The 23,480-nt window shown below is 45.1% G+C and overlaps 1 protein-coding gene across 6 annotated transcripts in view; it reads right to left on the reverse strand.

Annotated features, from left to right (window-relative positions):
• Positions 1–23,480, reverse strand: part of KALRN (kalirin RhoGEF kinase) — a 640,054-nt gene that overhangs the window by 326,286 nt on the left and 290,288 nt on the right. For all 6 annotated transcript variants that reach the window (XM_065877078.1, XM_065877079.1, XM_065877083.1 and 3 more), the window contains exon 10: positions 13,364–13,486. In XM_065877078.1, the coding sequence (XP_065733150.1) occupies positions 13,364–13,486 (123 nt within the window). The remainder of the gene's footprint in view (positions 1–13,363; positions 13,487–23,480) is intronic.

Below are 23,480 nucleotides of genomic sequence, written 5' to 3' on the forward strand. Positions count from 1 at the left end.
GGAGAGGAGGAGAGAGGCTACAAATGCTACTGTTTTGAAGTACTCTCCACCCACCTACCACCTCCACCATCACCATCTCCAACATCATCTCAGCCAGTTTTAGGGACTCAGAAGGTCCTCACATCCCTCTAATATACATGTACCTGCAATGGGGCACTGGAAAGGCTTGGGAGGGCACTTGTAAATTACCATTCTCTGAAGCTTTCTCTTGGGAAAAGATTCTGAATGCTTGGCTTAAACCCAGCCCTCTGTCTTCAATGCTTATTCTGCTTCTCTTTACCCACTTGTAACTGTACCTGCTTTTAACAGCCTATAATTATAAGTTACTAGAATCCGGGAAAGAGTAAAAAGTCTTAATATTTCACCAGCAAAAAATAAAACAAAAACAAAACCCACTGCAGATATATATCTATTACCATGGATCTATCATTAAGTGAGAAAAGCTGGCAACCAACATACATATACATATAAATAAAGAAATATCTGGAAGAATAAACACCAAACTATTAGCAACTGTTAAGACAGACAACTGAGTGGGTGGATTATTTTTGTTCCTTTTTTGCTCATCTGCACATATATAATGAAAATGTGTAGTTTTGTAATTAGAAATTTTTAAAAAATAAAATAGAAACTTCATTTGGAAAAAAAATCAAAAAGAGAGTTGAATAAGCTCAGTTTTCCCCACTACTCTGAAGGTACGTGAGCTAGAAGCATGGGCTCTGGGGTCAGACTGCGTCCTACACTTGAATGATACTCTCTAGGCCTGATTTTTCATCTGGAAATTGAGGATAATATTAAAATCTACTCCACAGAGTTGTTTCAAGGATTAAATGAGTTATTTCTTACAAAGATATGTATTCAATAAATGGCAGTTATTATTATTGCTTATTCTTACATGTCTACAGCACAGGTTTAAAACCTTGCAAATACTTTTCAAAATGTTTCTATCCAGGAGAAATATTTTCATTGTGGAACTTGCATACATTCCCCCCATATGCAAATCCATCACTTGCTCCCTCTTACTTTCAGCTTAGACAGTGCTGGCTTCCAGGGGCCCACCCTGCGGGCACAGTGTCACAGAAATGAAAGGAAGACGGAAGAGAAAGGAAGTCAATTTGGTTTCTCCTAATCTGGGCAGGTTGACCCGTGTTGAAATTAATTATTGGAAGACATGGTAATACATGGTTTGCTTTCAGAATCAGTACCAGCAGATGAGGAAGCTTTCCTCTGGAACAGCTTTCCTTGTTTCCTTTCTAAACCATGTCAGTGCTCTCTGAGAGTCAGCAACTTTATTCTTCCCAGCGGTGTGTTATTCTCACTGTGCAAGGTGAATATGTTGACACCTTGTGAAACTAGTGGCCACATTCTTGGGACCCCTGTGAGCAGGCCCACTGAATCAGAAAATCCTTTAGAAGGGAGAATGCTCTCACTCAGTGCCCAGACTCTCTCCCCTTCCTTACCCTTTTCTGAGGCCTTTATGGCAGGTTCAGCTTCAGTCTCATGACAGAAATGGAATCACACGTCTTACCAACAGACTAGTCCTTCATATCAGGTCCCACTGGCAGCTAATCCAGCCCTGCCCTGGTGCTCACATTTGATAATTAGACTTTTATCCCTATCCCTTCCTTACCTGGAACCCTGCCTCTGATTTGCAGCCCAGTAACTGAAGCCTGCTATCTGTTAAGAGTCTTCTCTATGTAAACCACTGATCCTCTTCCTTGCATCTCTGAATACATTGGCTCTTGGATGCCCAGTAGTGGGTATCCCCTACCTACCACCCCAAGGCAGGATGCACCATTACTTTATTGCCTTTCCTTGGTTCTGACTGGTCAGATTGGATGGACCCCTTTCACATGCTTAACCCGAGGGCCAAGCTTAGTTCCTGTAGCTGATCTTTCCACTTGGCACCTGGCCCATCTCAAACGACAAGCCTACTCTTTCCAACCTAGTTAGGCAGACCACACCATGCTGAGGCTTGAGAGATGACAGCATGGTACTTGATAACCTATCCTGGAAGGGAGTGAGGCTTAGAGGTATCCCATCACCACCACTCCCATGGTCACCACTACTGCCACTGAGGCCACCATTCACCAGGCACCTCCCACGAAACAAATTCTCTATTAGGCACATTATACATATTATTTCTAACCCTCACATCACTCTGTGGGGGAGGTGTCACCATCTCTATTTTAGAGAGTACACTGAGGCTCAGGGAAATTGACTGTCCCTGGGCCCAAGGCCAACAAAAGAAAAGAACAGATTGACTGCAAATGCTACACTTTTCTCCACTATATCATATGTCCAAATAGACGGAAATTGGAATGAGAGGGATGTCTCAAACAGGCTTGTGGAGCTATCAAGAGAGATGTGTTCTGGAAACAAGGAGGTTTCATTAATGGTAGCCTGACCTTAGCAAAAGGTAAAAAGAAAGAGACAAAATAGGACTCCCCTGGTGGTGCAGTGGTTAAGAATCCGCCTTCCAATGCAGGGGGCACACATTCGATCCCTGGTCCGGGAAGATCCCACATGCCGTGGAGCAACTAAGCCTGTGTGCCACAACTACTGAGCCCGTGCTCTACAGCCCGTGAGTCACAACTACTGAAGACCGTGTGCCTAGAGCCCGTGCTCCGCAACAAGAGAAGCCACCGCAATGAGAAGCCCGCACACCACAACGAAGAGTAGCCCCTGCTCGCCGCAACCAGAGAAAGCCCATGTGCAGCAACCAAAGCCCATGTGCAGCAACCAAGACCCAATGCAGCCAAAAATAAATTAATTAATTAAAAAAAAAAGAAAGACAAAATAATATTCTGGGCTAGGCCAAGTATAGTCCACTTTGTGCTAGAAAATGGAAATGAAGACTCAGGCTAGATACTGGCCAAGTTAATTGTTAAACAGGACAAGCGCCAGCAGAGAACAGAGCCAGCTGTCACCAATAGTGGGTACACGTGTTTCAGATAAGGTAGAGGATGGGTAGAGAAAGATGAAAGGCAGTCGTGGGACGCCTAGAGCCCTGAGGTCACACAGAGCTTTTAGATGAAGAAGATGTCATAGAGGGTCATGAAGGTGACCCTGGAGTCCAAGGGAATTATGAGGCACAAGGAGGGAAAGACTGTCACTCTGCAGTCCTGTGGCCACAGTGCTAACACATGGTTGTCTGAGGGGTTACCTGGATCCACACATAGAAAGAGGATTAGGAACTGGTTCTGGGGTGAAACTGAGGACACTGCCAGGCCCAATCCCAGAGACATCCAAAGCTTTTGCGGATCAAGAGACTCTGTGGCAAAGGAGTTGAGAGCCTGGGCTCTGGAGCCAGACTACTGGGTTTGAATCCCAGTTCCACCCCTTACTAGCTTTGCCAACTTGAGCTATTATTTCACCTCTTTGCCTCCGACTCCTTATCTGTAAGTTGGAATATCAATACCTAATGGGATGTTATGAGAATGAAGCGAACCGTGCCTGGCACATAGAAAGTCCTCAGTAAGTGTTACTGTTATTATCATTACTGCTGTTGCTATTAGGATCTCCTCAACAGGGAGAAGGAAAACGTGTCTATCAGTGAACACGACAGACTGAATAAAATGTATGACTAGGATTGTCTTGGACTCAAATCAATATACTTAACATAAAATCGGTATACTTCTTTTGTCTAATTTACCTTTTCTTTTGCTGTTGCCTTTAAGATACCCTTGAAAAGAACCAATCTTATTCATCTCCAACACGGGAGAATTTTTGAAAGGGAAAAAGAACTTTGTCACGTTTCAACTAACAGAGGGGGAGGGTTAAAGCCTCCCTAGCAGTCAGGCACGGTGTGATGGTAACTATCTCAGCCAGAAAATCATGGAAACTTAGTGAGGCTGGGGAAATGAACTGAGTAAGGATTACCATGCCCTCTTGTCAAAACTGGTTTCCTATGAAACCAATTTACAGGAAATAATTTCATCTGAAAAAATGTTTTAGGTTTCTTTGTTTTTTTCAGTTAAAAAAATATGGAAGAGTCCAAAGAACTCACTCAAAATTTGGCTCCAAAGACGCTTCTTCCTGGACCGGGGCTGTCCATGCTAACTCCAGCTCAGGGCAATCCTACAAATTCTATGACGATGGCTCTCGGTTAGGTCCCAGGTTATATGTTCCTGGGGCCTGTGTTTTTATGAATATTCATCTAATCTGCCTCTCTTCCATTTATCATTCTTAGAGTTGGAAAGGACCTTAGACATCACCTGGCCTGATATCCACCCACCAAAGGAATGAATGCCATTCATTCCTTTAACTTTTCAAGCACCGATTGCATGCTAGGCTCACCATGCTAGACACTGGGATAAAAAGGCTAATAAACTAAAATCCCTGCTCTAAGGAAGGTCATAGCTGGGGAGTGAGGCCATCATAAAATTGATTATGACACTGCATGATAACTACCATGATAGGGATGTGACCAGAAAAAGTGGATGCCTTAGAAAAGGGGTATTCAATCCAAGCCATGGAGGCCGCTGAAGGCTTCCTGAAGAGGCGATACTTGAGATGAGTGTTCAAAGATGCACAGAAGTTGGTCGGGGTAGTCAAAGTTAAAGAGCTGGGAAGGATTAATAAGGAGACAGCACCGAGACTTGAGAGCATGACGTGTTCAGGTAAACTCTGGGAGACAGGACTATCGAGTGGGGTAGAGGGAGCACAGGAGGGATAAAAGGTAAAACCAGAGAAGTCAGCAGCCAGGTCATTAAAGGTTTATAATTTCAAGAGTTTGACCTTTATCCCAATGGGACAACACCTATGAGTTCCATAACAAATGGAGTAGCATGATGAGATGTGCATCTTAGGAAAACCACTCTGGTAGCAATTTGGGCATGGATTTAAGGAGACCATGACTAGAGTCAGGGAAAACAGGAGGATACTGCAATAATCCAATCAAGAGATAATGAGACTCTGCTCTAGGGCAGTGGCAATGAAGATGAGAGGAAAGGGACATATTAAAGACAGAATCGGTAGGACTTTGTGAAGGGCTCATGAGGGGTGAGAGTTAAGAATGACTCCCAAGTTTCTGGTTGGTGCTCTTCACCAGCACGGGGAATACAGGGGGAAGAGCACACCTGGAAGGGGCAGGAGATGATCAAATAAATTTTGGACACATTGGGTTTGAGAACCCTCTGAAAAGTCAAAGTGGAGGTGTCCAGAAAGCCAGTGTGTTTTCGAACAGGAAGCACAGGGGTAAGATCAGAGATGAGACACAGATTTAGAAGCCATCAGGGTAGGGGGGCAGCTGAGGGTGGGAAAGAGTATAAAATCATGCAGTGTAAAATCATAAAATGAGAAGAGAAGGTCTGGAGAACAAATTCTGGGGAAAAAGGAGAAGAGTCTAAGAAGGAACAGTCAGAAAGACATAAAGAAACCAAGAGAGCCAGGTGTCATGGCAGGCTGAGGACAAGTGAATTTAAAAAGGAGGAAGTGGTTGACAGGGTCAAATGCTTCAGGAAGACTAATTAGTATCTGAAAAGTATGCTTTGGATTTAACAAACAAAAAGAAACATTCAGGTGGAGACTTTGGTAAGATTAACCTCTGTTGGCCAGAGAGAATAGAAGCCCAATGGCAGAGGTCAAAGGGCATCTAGGAAGTAAGGAAATAAGGGCAGATGCAAATATAAACTGTTCTCTCAAGAACTTGGGCTTTCAAGGGGAGGAGAAACAGGGTCCAGAAAAGGTAGTCTTGGTTTCTTTTTATTTATTTGTTTGTTTTTAGCTTTTTACATATCCTAGGGAAAAAAGGGTTGCCTCTGCTGGAAAACCTCCCATGATGAGAAGCACACTACATCACAAGATATTTCATTCTGGTTTTGGACAGCTCATAAAAAAGCAACTGCGTGTTAGAAACGGTACGTGAATTATGCCAAAATTAGCTTCACTATACCTTCCACCCTATCTCTTCTATAGGAACCTTTCAACTATCAAACCCACCTCCCCTTGCATAAAAAAAATTATTTACTCAGAATTGGACATATCCAGTTACTTCAACTTCACTATCTCGGCAGCCTTCCAATAATTACAGCATAGTTTGTCAATATCCTTTTGAAAATACATTTTCTAGAATTAGACACAGTATTCTATATGTGATCTAAACAGTATATAGAGAAAGCCTTATTTCTCTGGTTTAGAGATTATATTTTAATTTGCATCATCACTCAAAAGTCTTTACTATTCTCTTTTGTTCTAAGAGCAATGTCTAAACCCTTTTATCTAAAAGTCAAGGTTCGAGAGAGAGTCCAGACATAATCTATACTCTTTTGGGCTTTTCTACAATGATCCGCTCTCTACATTGCAGAACACTTTGCTCTCATCAACTTATTGATGTTTTATTTATGGTGTCACAGAATTTACAGGAGATGCCAGGAAATTTGAGGCCTCTCATAACCACCATAGTTTTCCTTGAGCCAGAACTGAAATTATATCAGAATTTCCCATATCCTCCATCTGATGGAGGATATTATGGTCCTCTCCAGTCACAATCATGGCTTTTTGTTTGCTTTCCATTAATCTCTGTTATGTCTCCATATTGTTTATTACCCTCGGGTTTGTAGATCTCATATGGATGAGAACCTTTCTTATGTATCCTCACCCCTCTTATTCAATGAGTCCTTTAAACAGACAATCTTCTTCAATTGCCATTTTTTACTTACGAGCTCAATACCTTAAAATCTCAGGAATATTTATCTTCTTGTGTTAAAGTTTAAGTACCTTACTTGTTACACATGCCTTTTGTTGATATATAGATAAGGCTATAAATATTGTTTGCAATCTGTATTCTTGGTATTTTTCTTTAACCTAAGTTGACCTAAGGGCATTTCCTTCAGAATGTTTCTTTCTGTGTCACCCGTGGGCCTCACACGTCTGCTTTTGGCTTTACTGGGGTAATTTTCTCCCTCTACTTCGAAATTTGCTTAAATCCTTCTAGACAGATCAACAAGGTTTTCTGCCAAAGCACATCCTTCCCAATCTTTACAAGATGCACTCTGCCCCTTGCCAGAAGTCCATCATCCTGGCTCCGTAGGATATAGTCCAGAAGACTTTTTAAAACACCATCTACACAAGTAGCCATTCGTTTCTCAGCCTCCCTTCTTTTCCACAGTCACTGCCATCACACGGAACAAGAGACAAATACACCACCTGTGCTTTCGAATCTTTCAGTGTGCTACCCAGAACTTTAAAGTCATGAGGACTACAGTCCCAGTTTCTTCTGAGTTTGCCATTTGTTCCACACAGGAAGCAACAAAAGTGGGGGGACAATTCATAGCCTTGATAAGAAGTTCTTGGCAGGCTTTCTATAATATCTTGGATATTGGCTTCTCAATTTTCCACATCAAGTGTATACAACATGACCTTCAAAACCCTTGTTTGGGAATTAACCACCATATAAAACATCTTTCTTCTTCCTGACAGTGGTCACGAGACCCCTCTCATCAGCTCATGCCAGTAACTTCTCCCTAGTGCTTTGTGGAAGGAATGTCTTGAGTCTACCCCAACGGGAAGAGTGCCAGACAAGATCCAAAGGGTGAGACTGTCCTTCATTTCTCTGCCATTTCACATTCTTCCACTTGCCCACTTCATGACATTAATTTATCAGCATTTTCCTGGCTTTCTTTCTATCTTTTTTCATCCTGTCTAAGAACCTTTCATCAACTCTAAGAAACTGGGGAGGGTAGAAGACACAAGAGGGAGGAGATATGGGGATGTATGTATATGTATAGCTGATTCACTTTGTTATACAGCAGCAACCAGCACACCATTGTAAAGCAATTATACTCCAATAAAGATATTTAAAAAATTAAAAAATAAAAAATAGAATGTGAAAAAAGAAACTGGAGTGTGGAAAAGTACCTGTTTAATCTCTCCCCCCTCTCCCTTCTGCTTGCATTTGCAGCTGCTATACTTGGTCACCATCTCAGGCGTGAAAAGAAAGATGGAACTTACTCCAAAGGTCACTACACTACCGCAAGGCATGTGTTTTTTTTTGGAACACCAAATGAACTAAGGGTTTATCTTGGTTTCACTAGATGCACTCCTTAAAAACCTTAAAAGAGTAAAGATTATGTCTCCTCTCTTATTGTGGGACTTCTCACAGGTTTAGAATACTCTGGCTGCATGTTTTTCATTAGACTGTGAGTTCCTCAAGACAGAAACTGTGCATCTCTTTCATTTTCCACGGTGCCCAACACAGAGGCTTGATGGGACATGGAAACTGAATGAACTGTCCAACACTGTGGGCAGAGGCTTTCCATCTCTATGGATTACCCTATTCTAGTCACCCTTAGTACTCTGGTACGTTAGCTGATTACACTTTGAATATCCTTAATGGGCAAGGTCACTGATGGGTCCACTAAAATGTTTCCCTTCCATTTTTGCCTATTTTGTCCCCAAGGCTCAGAATGAGTTTTTTTTTTTTTTTTTTAATGTATTGTATTCAAGTTTGAAGAAAAAGCAAGGGTCAGCTAGAGAAATAACTCGAGATTATTGAATGAAGTACTTAATTGTGCCCGTGTCTTTATATTTCTTTAAATCTTTCTCTGAATGGTCTGTTCTTTCCAAAATGTTACACTGACGCTTCACTGCTTAAATGTGACTTGGTGCTTTGAGATTTTAAATTACATATATTTGAATGCAAATGCTTGCTCTTTTGACTAAACTAGCTTACAGAGAGTCTGGCCTTTCAGATAATGAGGTCATAAAGCAGACCACTAACAGCAGGCACAGCTGCTCTCTAAACCACAGGCACTTGAGTACTTCCCTACTGAGTCACAGCAAATATCTCAGGACAAAATGTCAGTACCACTGCCCACTCTACCTCTTGGGCAGATATGGATGCATCTATCCCCTGAAAGCTATGCTCTTACGGGTAGCAATTCCATCCCTATGCCTGTTCATACTCCCAATGACAGCTAACATGCAACACACACACACACACTATACATATATTATATATAATATATATACATGTATGTATGTATGTATATATAAGTAATAAGTGCTTTTAAAAAATCTGATTTACGCTATGGCCTGAGTCATTTGATGAGTTTATAGGGAACTCGAGTCAAGTATCTATCTGGAGCAGGAGAGGTTCCCACTGGTCCCCAGCACTTCTGTTTGAGCATGGACAATCTCAGCAGCTTAGACTGGAAAGACCTGCAGAGACAGCCCCTTGGTGCATCCCCTGGCCCTGGTCCCTCACCACCTGCCTGTCAGGCTGTCATGACTGAGGCTCCTTTCCTCACGCAGCTCGGCTTCTACGTAGGCTATTCAAAGAGTGCCATCTGCAGGATGAAGGGAGGATCATAAATATTTATTCATTTCCTTCAAATGATAGTTGAAGAATTTAGAATGTGTTCAAGAGCTAATCAACACAAGATTTAAGTTAAAGTTTAATGACAGATAATGAAATGCTACACTCATTCTTCACAGGTATCATTTGTATTTATTTTAATGACTGCCTTAAATGTCTTTACTCCAAAGAGTAACCAATGGTGAGAATCAGAGGCGCCCCCACTATCCCAAGAGTGGAGAGGTGTTCGTTCAGGGCCTTTATGCTGCCCCTGGACCCCTCCCCATGGGTAGCCATTTCTCTGCTCTTCCCTGCAGAAGGGCACATGTCCAGTGGTGACAGATGAAACAGCTCTCTTCCTTCTTTGACTCAAGACAATTTTAAAAATCTGAATGCAGAGAATGGGAGCTCAGAGTTCCCTTGTCATACCAGCCTCAGGTCAAAGAATCATAAGATCACAAAGCTGAAAGAGGCTTCTTCACTGAATCACGACCCTGTGTAGTGCTGCTGACCAGCGGCCGCCAGTCTCCTCCTTCACCCCATGCGTGATGCCCCTCCTGCCCGTATCTCATAAGCAGCAGCCCACAACAACCAGGAACAGGTTTCTCATTCTTTCATGGTGCGTCACTGATCTCTGACGAACTCAAGAATTATCCAATTCCTGACTAAATTCACTTCTCTCCCCCCAGCAGCCCTCACCTAGTGAGGAGAGAAGCAAGAAAAGGAGCACCCTTTCCTGCCTGGGTTGCCCCCTTTCTCAGTACCTGAGCGTGATGGTCACGCTGCACAGAAAAAAGCACAGCTGAGGCAGGTGGCTGCTGACCACCCACCTGCCTTGGCCATGGTTGGAGGTGGTTTTCCTATGTGGACTACCAATTCCAGGATGCTGAGCAGCTCCACTGCCCACACCCTTCCCCAGAATAGGGATGAGGGAACAAGACAGGATTCATTTCCAGACTACAAGACCCATCTCTAGAGGCTGTTTACAGGAGAATGATGCAGTGATCTCATGGCCCTTCACGGAGGTGTTCCCTTTGTGGTCCACATCCTCCGAAAACCTCCTAAAAGCAGGAGTCTTTTGGAAGGTACACTCTCTCTTCTCTCTTGTAAAGACACAGTCTTATCAGGAAGCAGAGGCAGAGACAAGTGGATTATATCAAAAGATTACTCGTTGGCAGGACCAGGGAAAATAATGCCTGTGACAGGGGAAGCCTCCCCTACCCCATTCCTGCTCTTTGCCCTGTACTTTCTTTTTTTTTTTTGCGGTACGCAGGCCTCTCACTGTTGTGGCCTCTCCTGTTGCGGAGCACAGGCTCCGGACGCGCAGGCTCAGCGGCCATGGCTCACGGGCCCAGCCGCTCCACGGCATGTGGGATCTTCCCGGACCGGGGCACGAACCCGTGTCCCCTGCATCGGCAGGCAGACTCTCAACAACTGCGCCACCAGGGAAGCCCTGCCCTGTACTTTCCACGAGGACACTGGCAATGAATTTTACACCCAATTCCTCCACCTCAGTAAAGAGGGACGGCATGGGGTTAGGGTGAGAACACGAGTCTGGACTCACACCTGGGTTGAAATCCCCACAGAACCACCGACAAGCTAGATGACAAAGGCACCGCAGGACTTTCTGACCCTTTAGTGTCGTCTTCTATAAAACAAGGCTGATACTGTCTATCGTTCAGGGTTGGTGGGAGATAAAACACTTAATAGGCCCATAAGCTCTCAAAAATGTGTCAATTCTTTCTTTAGTATGAATTTAAGTTAATGTGTCTCTGGCACTACCTGAAAGGCACTGTCCCATGGGAAGGGCATATCAGGCACCAGCGAGACGGTGGAGGAGCAACTGGGAGAAATGAGGTTGAGGAGGCCACGAGGCTTGTTTTGTTGTAACAACACACAAAAACGACAGCCCCCTCATGGGCCTGTGACCACAGCTGGCATTGCCTATGAGGCCACAGCAGTAAGAGAGCAAGGAGGAGTGGGCTGGATCAGGGCAGTGGGTGGCTCTGGGGATGTCCTCCCCAGGTGAGGAGGGCTGAACCACAGGACAGCCAGAAGGCAGGGGCACCAAAGCTATGGGATGGCTCTAGTCCAACAGATGGCCCCAGGTACCACAATGCCCACTCTCAGCAGGCAGGGAGTCTGGATGACCCTCTCCCATCCTATGCCCCCTAACAGACTGGACAGGCACCAGAATGCCTGGCCACCCAGATATTTTGGGTCTGTAATACATCTTGTCCACCAGAGGCACATTGGGCCTGTGTCTGTATCATGCTGGCACAGTCCAGCTCATGCTGTAAAAGATCCTTGTGTGGCTATGAGGCTGGTTTTTGTTCTTGTGGTGGTGGTACTGGTGGTCATGGTAAAATAAACGTAACAGAAAACTTAAAAGTTCAGGGGCACTGAGTCACCCTGTTGTGCAACCATCACCACCATCCATCTCCAAAACGCTCTACCTTGCAAAACTGAAACCCTGCACCCACTAAATAATAACTCCCCATCAGCACTTGGCAACCACCCTTCTACCTTCTATCTCCATAAATTTAACTATTTTAGGTATTTCATATAAGTGGACTCATACGATATTTGTCCTTTGGTGACTGACATTTCACATAGCATAGTATCTTCAAGGTTCATCCAAGCTGTAGCATGTGTCATACTTCCTTACTTTTTAAGACCAAATAATATTCCACTATATGTATATACAATATATATATATATATTTTTTTTTTCTCCTGCGGTACGCGGGCCTCTCACCACCGCGGCCTCTCCCGTTGCGGAGCACAGGCTCCAGATGCGCAGGCCCAGCGGCCATGGCCCACGGGCCCAGCCGCTCCGCGGCACGTGGGACCTTCCCAGACCAGGGCACGAACCCGCGTCCCCTGCATCAGCAGGCGGACTCCCAACCACCGCGCCACCAGGGAAGCCCTGTATATACAATATTTGGTTTATCTATTCATCTGTCGATGGACACTTAGGTTGCTTCCACCTTTTGGTTACTGTGAAAAATGCTGCTTGAACATGGGTGTACAAATATCTTTTCACATCCTTGCTCTTAATTCTTTTGGGTATATACTCAGAAGTGGGATTGCTGAAACATATGGTAATTCTATGCTTAATTTTTTGAGGAACTGCCGTACTGTTTTTTTGTTTGTTTGTTTGTTTTTGCGGTACACGGGCCTCCCACTGCTGTGGCCTCTCCTGGTGGGGAGCACAGGCTCCGGACGCGCAGGCTCAGTGGCAATGGCTCACAGGCCCAGGCGCTCTGCGGCATGTGGGATCTTCCCGGACCGGGGCACGAACCCGCATCCCCTGCATCGGCAGGCAGACTCTCAACCACTGCGCCACCAGGGAAGCCCTGCCATACAGTTTTTAACAGTGGTCGCACCATTTTACATTCCAACCAACAGTGCACGGAGGTTTTCTATGAGGTTTTCTTTATCCCATAGGTTGGGTCTCATCTACCTGCCTCCGCAGGTTTAGGTCGCTGCTGACACGGTCTCTCTGGCTCCGTCAGGCCTCTCACCCTCCAGCATCCCTTGCAGCTCCCCTAGGTCCACTCCCACTACTTCCTGTCCACCAGCAGATTCCTTTGGCTCTTGGCAGGCCCTCTCCTTTCACACCCACAGCTCACATCTGTCTGGGGCTGGTCACCTCCCCAGGTGAGGTTGGGGCTCTGGACAATGCCCAGCAGGACTCCCCCACTGAGGGCTGCCTGTGTAATGGAATCAGAGCCAGCCCTGGCTAAAGCCGTGATGTGGCAAACTCTAGCTTTGTCACCCTCGCTACTCTGGCAGCAACCACCTCTCCATCCCTTAGTGATACCTTTCCCAGCTGCCCCTTCCCTGCCTTACTCATTCTACTGCAACTGATCACAGTTGACAAAATACTAATTTACCACTCACCTAGTGATCCTAGAGCAGACAAGGGTCTCCTTGCATCAGGCGGGAAGGCAGCCCAGAAGCCATGGGCTATCAACCCAACGTGCCCCACCAAACACCAAAGCCACAGCCCTGGTCTCCCTCACCGCTCCACACACGCATACAAGCATACACAGCATCTCACCTGAGCCACCTCTTCAAAGTCATCGTGCCTCTTCTGCAGGGCCCGGGCTCGATGCAAAGACTTCCCGACCCCTGTGTGCTTGCTGAGAAAGGCCTCGCCGTGGTTTTCAATCCAGTCTAACACCTAGTCATTGAAGGAAGACAGAAACAATGACTTCTTGGCAAAAGACACGTGACAACATGTGTGACTGCTAGGCTATTAGACTCCCCGCCCGTCCCAATCAGAAAGCAGCAGTCCAGGTGTAAATGTTCAATCCACGGTGGACACAGGGATTTCATTACTGTCATTGGCAATACAACAATCCCACCCTTAACTAAGTTCAGCTCTTCCTCTTTGATCTCCAGAATATCCCCTCATCACTTTCTCAGTTTTCTCAGCCTTAATTAGCCCATTATTTTAAACAAGTTACACAGACCGCCAGGCACAGTTTAACCCTCTCACTACTTTGACTCCAACCATATAAAGTCAGACACATTTGCAGGAAATTAAGCAGTGTCAGGTCAGGGCAGTTCCTTGGCACTCACTCCACCATAAAAATGCTCATGGCAGTGGCATCAAGTCATGGGGATCCCACCATATTGTTCTCCTGGGACTCCCTTCCTAATCTTGGGAGCAAAGTCCAGAGTAGTCAGTCCCTAACTGGAGCTACGCTCAAGAGAGTTGATCACCAGGACAACTGCCCTCTCTGGCTTCTTTCCACCTTTCTCCTCCAATCAACATCAACCAACCAACCAACCAACCAACAAAATAAAGTAAGGTCTTTAGTATCTATGATGCTCTTGGGTAGCAGTAGAGACTCCATGTTCTCCAGGCTTAAGGGCTAGTGATTTGGCCTCAAGACATTTTCCTCGGAGTTGTGAGAAGCTAGAAAACAGGTGGCTGGAGCAGTAGAGGGATGAGTGAGGCGATGCTTAGGTGAGAAAATATGTTGTCCTGAGGGGTATTTGACGGGGGAGTGGAAAGCCCTTAGTAAAAGCCTTGAAATGTAGGGAGGATCAAAGCCTTTAGCCCATTTTGCATTTGTCCACATAACCCAACAAAAATGTGTGCCTCCAGGGAGAAGGGAAACGGTTCATTTGGGCCCTGAGGAGTTGGCACTCACTAAATCAGATGGCTACAACTGAATCAGAATTACAGCACAGACACACCTGTTGCAGATCCTGCCAAGACTCAACTAAGCCCACTCTATTCCTACTATAGTAAACGTCAACTAAACATTTGATTAATGAGGTACTAGCTTTCTCAGACTGTAGAATGACTTTTGGGAAAATGATTTAGATGAACTAGCCCTGTTTAAAGGGCACTTTCTTTCTGTTTTTTTTCTACAGATTTGCCCTGTGGCAAGCAGAGAGACCAAATCATTGCCTGGACTGCAGACAAGAGAGTTCTGTTTCTATGGAATTTAGCCTTTGGCGTCACTTCCTCTGACATTTGAGACAAATTTATGCCTGCAATTGTAAAAAGTATGGAAGCTTTCAAAGTCTTAGGTGGCAGTATCATAAAGCCATACCAAGATGGTATTGGTTAGAGAAATGCACATATGAATATAAAAATGAGGTTTAACAAAAATGCACGGTACAAAGCCAGGTCAGGTAACTGTCCACTAAAATGAAGAAAAAAAGAAGGCTTTTGCAAAAATGACTTTATCTAAACATTAGTGTAAAGATTTTAAGCACTTTAGCATCAAGGATTTACTATATAACACATGGAGCTATATTCAATATCTTGTAATAACCAGTAATGGAAAATAATCTGAAAAAATATATATATAACTGAATCACTTTGCTGTACACCTGAAACTAACACAATATTATAAATCAACTATACTTCAATTTTAAAAAGGTTTTAAACACTTTAACAAATTCTGGCAATATTTTTTTAATATTCTGGAGGCACATCTGTAAAAAGAAATTACAATAGTAAATGAACTGAATTTTTACCTTTTGCAAACTCTGAAAGGCAGCACTGAAAGGAAGTTTAGATATTCTTTTCTTAGAATAAAGAAGAGCCTACTTTTCTCTTGAGTTACTTATGGTGATATTTCAGCAACAAAAGTCAGGAGAGTGCATTTTTACTTGATTTGCCACAATTTGATCCCATTCTATACCGCACAAGGATGATGGGTGTCAGCATGCAAGGTCAAAGACAAACATTTCTAGTCACAAAGTTTCTCATACATTGTGTACCATGGATAGCGTAGTTTTATAATTTTTATGCATATTTAAACTTTTATTAATCCCCTTTTGAGAATGAACTGAAGGTTGGAGATAATTTTTATATACAAAGGAGCCGTCTTATAGCTTTTCATGAGTGCTTTGGAATTTATGACGTATTTTCAGGTTACAATTTTTTTAAAAAATTTTGTTTTGAGCAGTTAAGTGTGACTTGCTTGTCTGGCACTTTTTTTCATGAATTTTATTTTATTCATTTTCATTTTTAATCTCTAGCTTTCATAAATATTCTAAATAATATTCTAAAGCAAATTGGTTAGAGACAAATGTTTTTCATCTACTAGTTCACAAATGGTTAGCTTTTATACTCCCTGGGGGTGCTTTCACAACTTTTAAACTTTTTAAAAAAAGCAATTTGTTTCCTGTTTATTTTGCTTTCTTTAAAATGTCCATTAGTTTTCAGTTAGTGACACTTAGTTTACTTAATCAGCTCTACCATAACCACTTAAAAATCTATTTCATATTTGAGAGGCTTTTACTTAGTTTAAACATAACTTTGCTCTGTGACGTTACATTGCCTCCATTTAGTACAGCTGCTGCCATTAGAACTGGAGCTGTGCGGAAAACACATGCAACCTCAATGCCGGGTCAGGGACTGCAGGGAAATCAATTTAACAAAACAAAAGCAAATGATTTAGGACGTGAACAAGACTACTTTAGTAATATATAGAGACGGAAAAAGCATCTGAGGACAGAGAAACAGAATCAATATATGATGCACTGTTCAAAATGTTGATTTCTGACAATTTTGTTTCAGAGAGTTCTTTTAGAGCCAGCATGGCCTGGTACAAATACTTAGGCCATATGCTCTCTTGACCTTTGATTTCATGGTTCCCAACCCTGGGAACACAATCCAGCTTCCTACGTGGACTGCACAGCAGAGAAAGGTGCTTCTGAACAGACACCGGTGGTGTCTAACGATTATGTGACACACCGTAAATTAATGTGCAGCATTGGAAGTCTGGTGCGTCCCAGAATCTGAACATCACTGGTTGAAGAATAAATTGAGTTTCTAGCCTTACCCTGGACCCTATCAAGGTGTGAGCACCCATCAAGGTACCCCTTATTAGCTGGTCCCTATGTAATTTCTCTCATCTAAAAGATCTTATTTAAAATAGTCAATTATCAGTTGTAGTTAGGAGAGTACAGGATGATAGTTAATCATACCTATTGATGGCTTTGAATTGGTATTGAAGTGTTTCCAACAATAGGAGGTTTTTTCCTTTTGTTTTTGTCTGAAGGAAGAGTCTTCAGGATGCAGAGAAGCACATGTGGGCTACGACTATTCACATATTCAAATAGATATTTATTATTAGCCTCATGGTGGCCTAGCGCCAGGCACTAGGACAGCCCAGCATGCAGGATTAAACAAGGCAGGCTCGGCCCTGACTCCAGGAACTCAGTCTAGGTGGGTAACGAGATCACAATTCATCATTAATTGCAAGGGTGAAAAGTGCCAACGGTCAGCGAAGTCCACTCTGAAGAAGTGAGGCCTGAGAGACAGTAGGATTTAACCAAATTAGGAATTGAAAAGATCAGCATGGTTTGAGTAGGTGTAAGTAGGAAATGCACCCCGAGGCGGCAGGCACCAGGTAGAGCTGAGCCCTGGTGTGCTGAGTCTGACTGCAGCGTTAGCCTAAGAGCCACTGAAGGGCTGAAGGAGGAGAAAGACACCATCAGATCTGCATTTAAAAATTATCGCTCTGACTGCTTTGTGGAGAATCAGTTGTTGGAAGACAGGAACAGAGGTAGGAAAACAGGAGGTTCCTGCGGAAATCCTGACAAGAGGCGATGGTAGCTCAGGCGAGGCCAGTGGCAGTGTCCGTGGAGAGACAGGTTTCAGTAATATTTAGGGGAGAGAACAGCCAGGATTATGGTGATGGGGCCTGGGGGTGATGCAGAAGCAGGTGGAAGCCTGACCCCCAGGAAGAGGAACTTGTCACTGCTACAGAAGCAAGTGAGTCACAAGGGATAGCACAAAGATGACAGATTTTTTGGTTAAGTTTTCTTTCAATTTTCATACTCACGCTCTGTTTTTTTTTTGTTGTTGTTGTTATTTTGTTTTTTGGGGTTTTTTTTGCTGTACGTGGGCCTCTCACTGCTGTGGCCTCTCCCGTTGCGGAGCACAGGCTCCGGACGCGCAGGCTCAGCGGCCATGGCTCACGGGCCCAGCCGCTCCGCTGCATGTGGGATCTTCCCGGACCGGGGCACGAACCCGTGTCCCCTGCATCGGCAGGCGGACTCTCAACCACTGCGCCACCAGGGAAGCCCCACGCTCTGGTTTTGATAAATGACAGGTGTGCCTCTGCACCTGAGTGGGAAGTAGCACCCAGTGATAGTCGTCAATCTCATTCTGGCAAGATGTGCCTTTAATTTCAAAGGAGTTATTTTATACACTAAGGTTTAAAAATAAATTATGAATTTCTAATATGGCCAGATCCTAATGATAAAAAAAAAGTGAGGGACACAAAATCTACCTGAAGAGTATAAATTAGGCTTACATGGAGTTAAACCTTGCATTCTTGAAGGCGTTTCACTGGGGTATAGTTTTTGAGGGGCCCCTTAACCTGACATGCAAAGTCCTCTGCGACAGGTCCACCTCTCCCAACCCCACCTCCAATGAGTTCCTGCCCCACCTCTCAACACCCCCAAAAACTGCTTCTCACCTCCTGAGTCTTGTTCTTGCTATTTTTCACTTCACTTGAAATGTCCATCTCTTTTTCCTCCCTATATCCACTTCCCGGGCTCCTTCTTACTCATCTTTTAAGTGCCACCTCAAATTCTAGTTTTGGAAAGCCTTTTCTCTTTAACAATCTACTCAGGCTGGGGTGGTGTCACTCTTCTCTGTTCTGTTCAAACCACGATTATTGCCCACAGGCTGGTCTCTCCCACTAGACTCTGACCTCCCTGTGATTCCTGGACACAGCATGGTACTCAGCACAGAGGGGTTTGCGTGAGATATGTTGAACTCAACTCAACTCAAAACTCATTGCCCCAACACACAACTTTGGGGTGAATGTCTCCAGCTCCGTACTCCCTAGATAGGTAACTCTTAGTACCTCTCACAGCCTGCATTCAAAGTTCTCCCTTTGTGTGTATCCACCCTCTCTCCACTGCCCCACTTGGCAGGTAGGTAGCTCCCGAAGAAGTATGGGGTTTTCACCACTGTATCCTGCCCTTTCATCCCTCGCCTGCCCCCAGTCTCCCCATCAGCACCGCACACTCAGAAGATACTCAATGAATGTTTATAGCCATGAGTTGTCAAGTGCAAACACGGCTGCCTACTGTCTTGGGAGAAGCTGTGCCAGCGCATTCAGCAGGAGGCCTGATCTTTGCCCCATCACTGGAAACAACAGCCCTGGTCAGCCTGGGACTCCTCCCCACGAAGGCAGGCAGGCAGGCAGTCTTGCAAACAACGTGTAAAGCTCTTTCTCCTCTCTCATGCCCCAACTTTTCAACCGGAATTAGTCCTTTCCCAGAACAGCCTTTTCCAAGCGAGATACTCACATCCTGAACCGGATCTGGGAGCCAATCTAACAGCCATTATGCATAATTCCCTAATCACTCCCTTTCTTCCTCATCTAATTGTGTTTATTCCAACCAGCATACAATCAAGACAGAGTACTTTTCAGGGGAGGAGACAGTCCTTTCTAGCTGCTAAGGAGAAGAGAAAAGTCCTTTTGAAGAGAACTATTGATATTTTCTGAACAGTGGCCATGAATACAACCGAGTTAATGGGAGAAAATCAAGGGCCTAGCTGCTTTCTGTCCCAGGACTCTGATTTTTTGGATTCTTCTAACATGATAGAATCTTAATGTTGGAGAAGACCTCAAGGATCTCCCAGCCCAGTGCAGGAGGCCCCCGCATTTAGAGGCAACCACCTTTGCACAGAGTTTTAAGTTGGTGTCTAAGCTCTGTTAATATGTAAGTGCTTTAGGTTCCTAAAGCATCATTAAAATGTGGTACCATCATGATCATTCTAAATGAAAGACAGCACAACTTACAGAGGAACCTGGGCTCTCACCCCAGCTCTGCCCCTAACCAGCTGTGGCCCAGCTGGGTGTGTGCCTTCTCCTCTCTGAACCTCACTTTCTCCAATGAGACTGTTGGATCACATCATCTCCCTAAATCTCCCTCCAACTCAAGTATTTCATGATTTTATTACATTGAGGGTAGGGCAGTTCCCCTCCTCAGAAGGAAAGGCTATGGAGGGCTCACTCTTTGTCCAGCACTAGGCCAGGGCACACGCTCACCATCTCATCTATGCTATCTCACCACAACCCTGGGCTGGTGAGAGTTATTATCCCCATGTTTGGATGAAGAAAATGAATCTCAGAGTGGTTAGGTAACTTGCCTGATCTCACACAGCTACTAAATAGCGGAGTCAGGATTCAAACCCAAATGGTTCTGGCAGCAACGCTACCATCTGATTCCCAGACCTTACTCAAGTTTTCCCATGTGTCCCAACACTGACTTTTAGAGGAAAAGGATGCAGGCCAGAAGCATGTGTCATGCTTAGTTGTCCCTTTAATCTGGAAGAGTCCCTCAGGCTTCCCTCGACTTTCCTGCCTTTGACACTTTTAATAGTTACAGGTCTATTACTTTACAAAATGTCCCTCAGTTTGGGTTTGTCTGATGTTTCCTCATGATCGGAATCAGGAATAACACAGAAATGATTCTTGTTCTTCCCACTGCATTCTATCAGGTGGGATATCATTTGAATTGCCCCCACTACTCATGACGTTAACTTTGATCACCGGGTCAGGGTGGTGTCTTCCAGCCTTCTTCTAGAAAGTCACTCTTATTCCTTTGCGATTAACAGGTATTTGAAGGAGGTAGTTTGAGACCATGGAGGTTGCAGATGCTGTGATGTGGCACAAAGGACTTTTTACCACCCTGCTGAGAGTGTCACCAGCAGGCAGACAGCCTTGGGTGTCAGTCCCCTTTGGGGATTATTACCCTTGGCTGAAGAGAGTGGCTTTGCCCAAAGCCCCTTCTTACATTGACCCGTGCCCAGTGACAGACTCCAGAGTACAAAGACCCAGTTTTCACTCCCCAACCCGAGATAATCTTCAGAACGCCCGGTAGGGCTGGCTGAGGATTCCCTTGAGATGACACTGCAGCTCAGCTTCACTCTCTGTCTAATCCTCCTTCTTCCCTTCCCTTCCTCAGGGGTTGATTCCAAGAGCCCCTCCTAGTAAACCCCCTCTGGGTAGCCCCCTGTGTGGACACCTCCTCAGCCTGTTTAGATTCCAATCCTCTAAGCTGGGCTGCCCTCCCTGCATGGATGCCCTCCTCCCTCTGCCCAGGCTGTGACACTGCACAGCCCCTGCCCCTCAGGGATGACCTCCTTGACCTGCTCATTGTCTGCACCTATGCACCTGACACCTATGCCAGGCCACGCTTCTCTGCTCTGCTCACCTTGCCTGGGCTCCAACACCTGCACCAGGCTGTGCCTGCACAGGGACTCCCTCCTCGCTCTGCTCTGGACCACCCCTCCTTGAGGACTCCCAGTGCTGGGATGCCCTCCCACCAAAGCCATCCTCAGCCCACTCCACTCTGACCTCCCTGGACCACTGCGGCCCTCCCACCCTGCAGAGAGACCCACCTTGCTCAGCCCTGCCTAAGAGGAAGAGCCTCCCTTTTCTGGAAACACCTCTTCCTTGGCTCCTGAGACGCCATCTCACTGAGGATTCCCCCAGCTCACTGATCTCCATTGTTGTCTACTTTTCTGAATCCTCCTAGTCTTCCCAGGCTCTACATTTTGGAATGCCTGAGGGTTCATCCCTGGACCTCTTCTTTCTCTTCTCTTACTCCCTAGATGATCTCACCCAGTTCCATGGCTTTAAATATCATCTATGTGCTGGTTAATTTCCATATTCACAGTTCCAGCCCTAATTCTCTCCTGAGATTGAGACTCATGTACCCAGCTGCCTACTCTTCCTCTCCAGTTTGGTTTATAATGGGCACCTTAAGCTTAACATATCTAAAACAGAACTCTTTATTCCCTTCTGCCCCACTCCCCTCCTCTCCCAGTTTTCCTTGTATCAGCAAAAGCACCACAATTCACTGCTTAGCTGCAAGCCTGTCTTACTTATTACTCTTTCCTGTACACTGATTTCCTTCAAAACCACCCTAGTCCCAGCCACCATCTTTCCTCATTCACCCTCATCAGCCCTGTAGGTGGTCTTCCTCCTTTTACTCCCTCCACACAGTAGCCAGATCTTTGAATATAACATTTCTTTCAACAAGAATCAAGTCATGACATTCCTCTTATCGAAACTCTATAACTGTTTCCTATCACACTTAGAAAATCCAAATTCTCTCCATAGCTTATAAGGCCTGATGTGATCTGGACCCAGCCCATTTCTCCAAACTGTTCACTCCTTTTCCCTCCTCTCTATTCACCAGGTTCTCTGGCCATCCTCCTATTTTCATGAATGCACCCAGCTCATTCCGGTCCCAAGGACTTTGTAGGTCCCGTTTCACATGCTTGGAATCTCTTCTTAAACACACCCCACGGCTTATTCATTCAGCTCACCTGCTGTCATTCTAGCACCTATGAGCTATTTGTTTGTTTGTGATGGTGTTCTCTCCCTCCTGAATGTAAGCTCCACACGGGCAGGGGCTTTGTTTGGTTCACCGCTATGTTCTCAAAGAGCATCTGCTGAATAAATGAGTGAATGAACTCAACCTGACGTGAGAACTTCCTGTGTGATAAAGGGCAAAAACCATTAAAGGAAAGGGAGCTGTCTGGCAAATGGCTGTGAAATCAGAATCCCAACTCCCTGATTCCCTCCCTGGCTCTCTCTGATCAATCATCTTATTTGAAATATGTTATTAAGTTTGTGTCATAATTTGATCCATGATAAAACGGGCAAGGCATTCTGTTGTGTTAAGTAAACTGAAGAACGGCCCCCTTCAGCTGTTACCTCCCAGCGCCCAGCCCCGACTGTGTAGAAGCTGGCATTCTGAGGTCGGGAAGGAGAGGTGGCATGCCGTCGGTGTCCACACGCATTTTGTTCTGTTAAAAGCTCAAGTGCGCATGACGTGTGTGAGCGCCCAGGACAGCCATCAAATCACTGTTTCTGTCTCCTTGCACAGCACACTGAACACTAGCTCTGAAGGGGAGCAGCTCATTCTCTGCCGGCACCACCCCGCTCCCCGTCAGCTGAGGCTGGAGAGCATGCGGGTACCACTTGAAATGGCCAATTACCACCAATTCATTTTCTGTCCCCTCTTTGGAACAAGTATGATCAAAATAAATGTCTTGCTATGGTGGGAAAAGCCATCACTTTTCTGAGAGGGCTCAGCTGAAACTCATTAGCAGGTGTACAGACTCTCTTCCCCCTTAGAACCGCAGTCCTTTGCCCTGACAAATGTGATGCTGGGTGGAAGCCGGCTAAGAAAGCAGCCGCCTTCCTTGGACCCCTCCACTCCCAGGCAGCCCACACCTGTCCCTTCCCAACAGGCTGAGGTGACTGGAAATTGTCTTTGTCTTTGACATCTCCCTGAAAGCACCTCCTCACACGGTGCCTTTGATTCCTGTTTGTGGTGTCACCACACTTTTCATCACTAAGGACTGAATCTCTCAAGTCAGAGGTTCTCAAACTTTAGACCGCTTCAGAATCACTTGGGGTTCATTCTAAAACCTAGGCACCACCTTACCCATAGATACTGAATCAAAAAGTATAGAGTAGGGTCAGATAATCTGTTCTTAACAAGACCCTACTCTGCCCAGATGACCTTAATGCCAGGGGTCTGAAACTGAGTCCCCGTAAAACAAGTTCCCCTGCCAGGTTTATGATTAACCTCTTTATCCAAAACTGTATTCCTTTTCTTGTCCTGCCCCTGTTCCCCTCAGGATTGAGGAACATCAAAGAAAA

This window comes from Phocoena phocoena, chromosome 4 (genome assembly GCF_963924675.1).
Source record: "Phocoena phocoena chromosome 4, mPhoPho1.1, whole genome shotgun sequence".
NCBI lineage: Eukaryota > Metazoa > Chordata > Mammalia > Artiodactyla > Phocoenidae > Phocoena > Phocoena phocoena.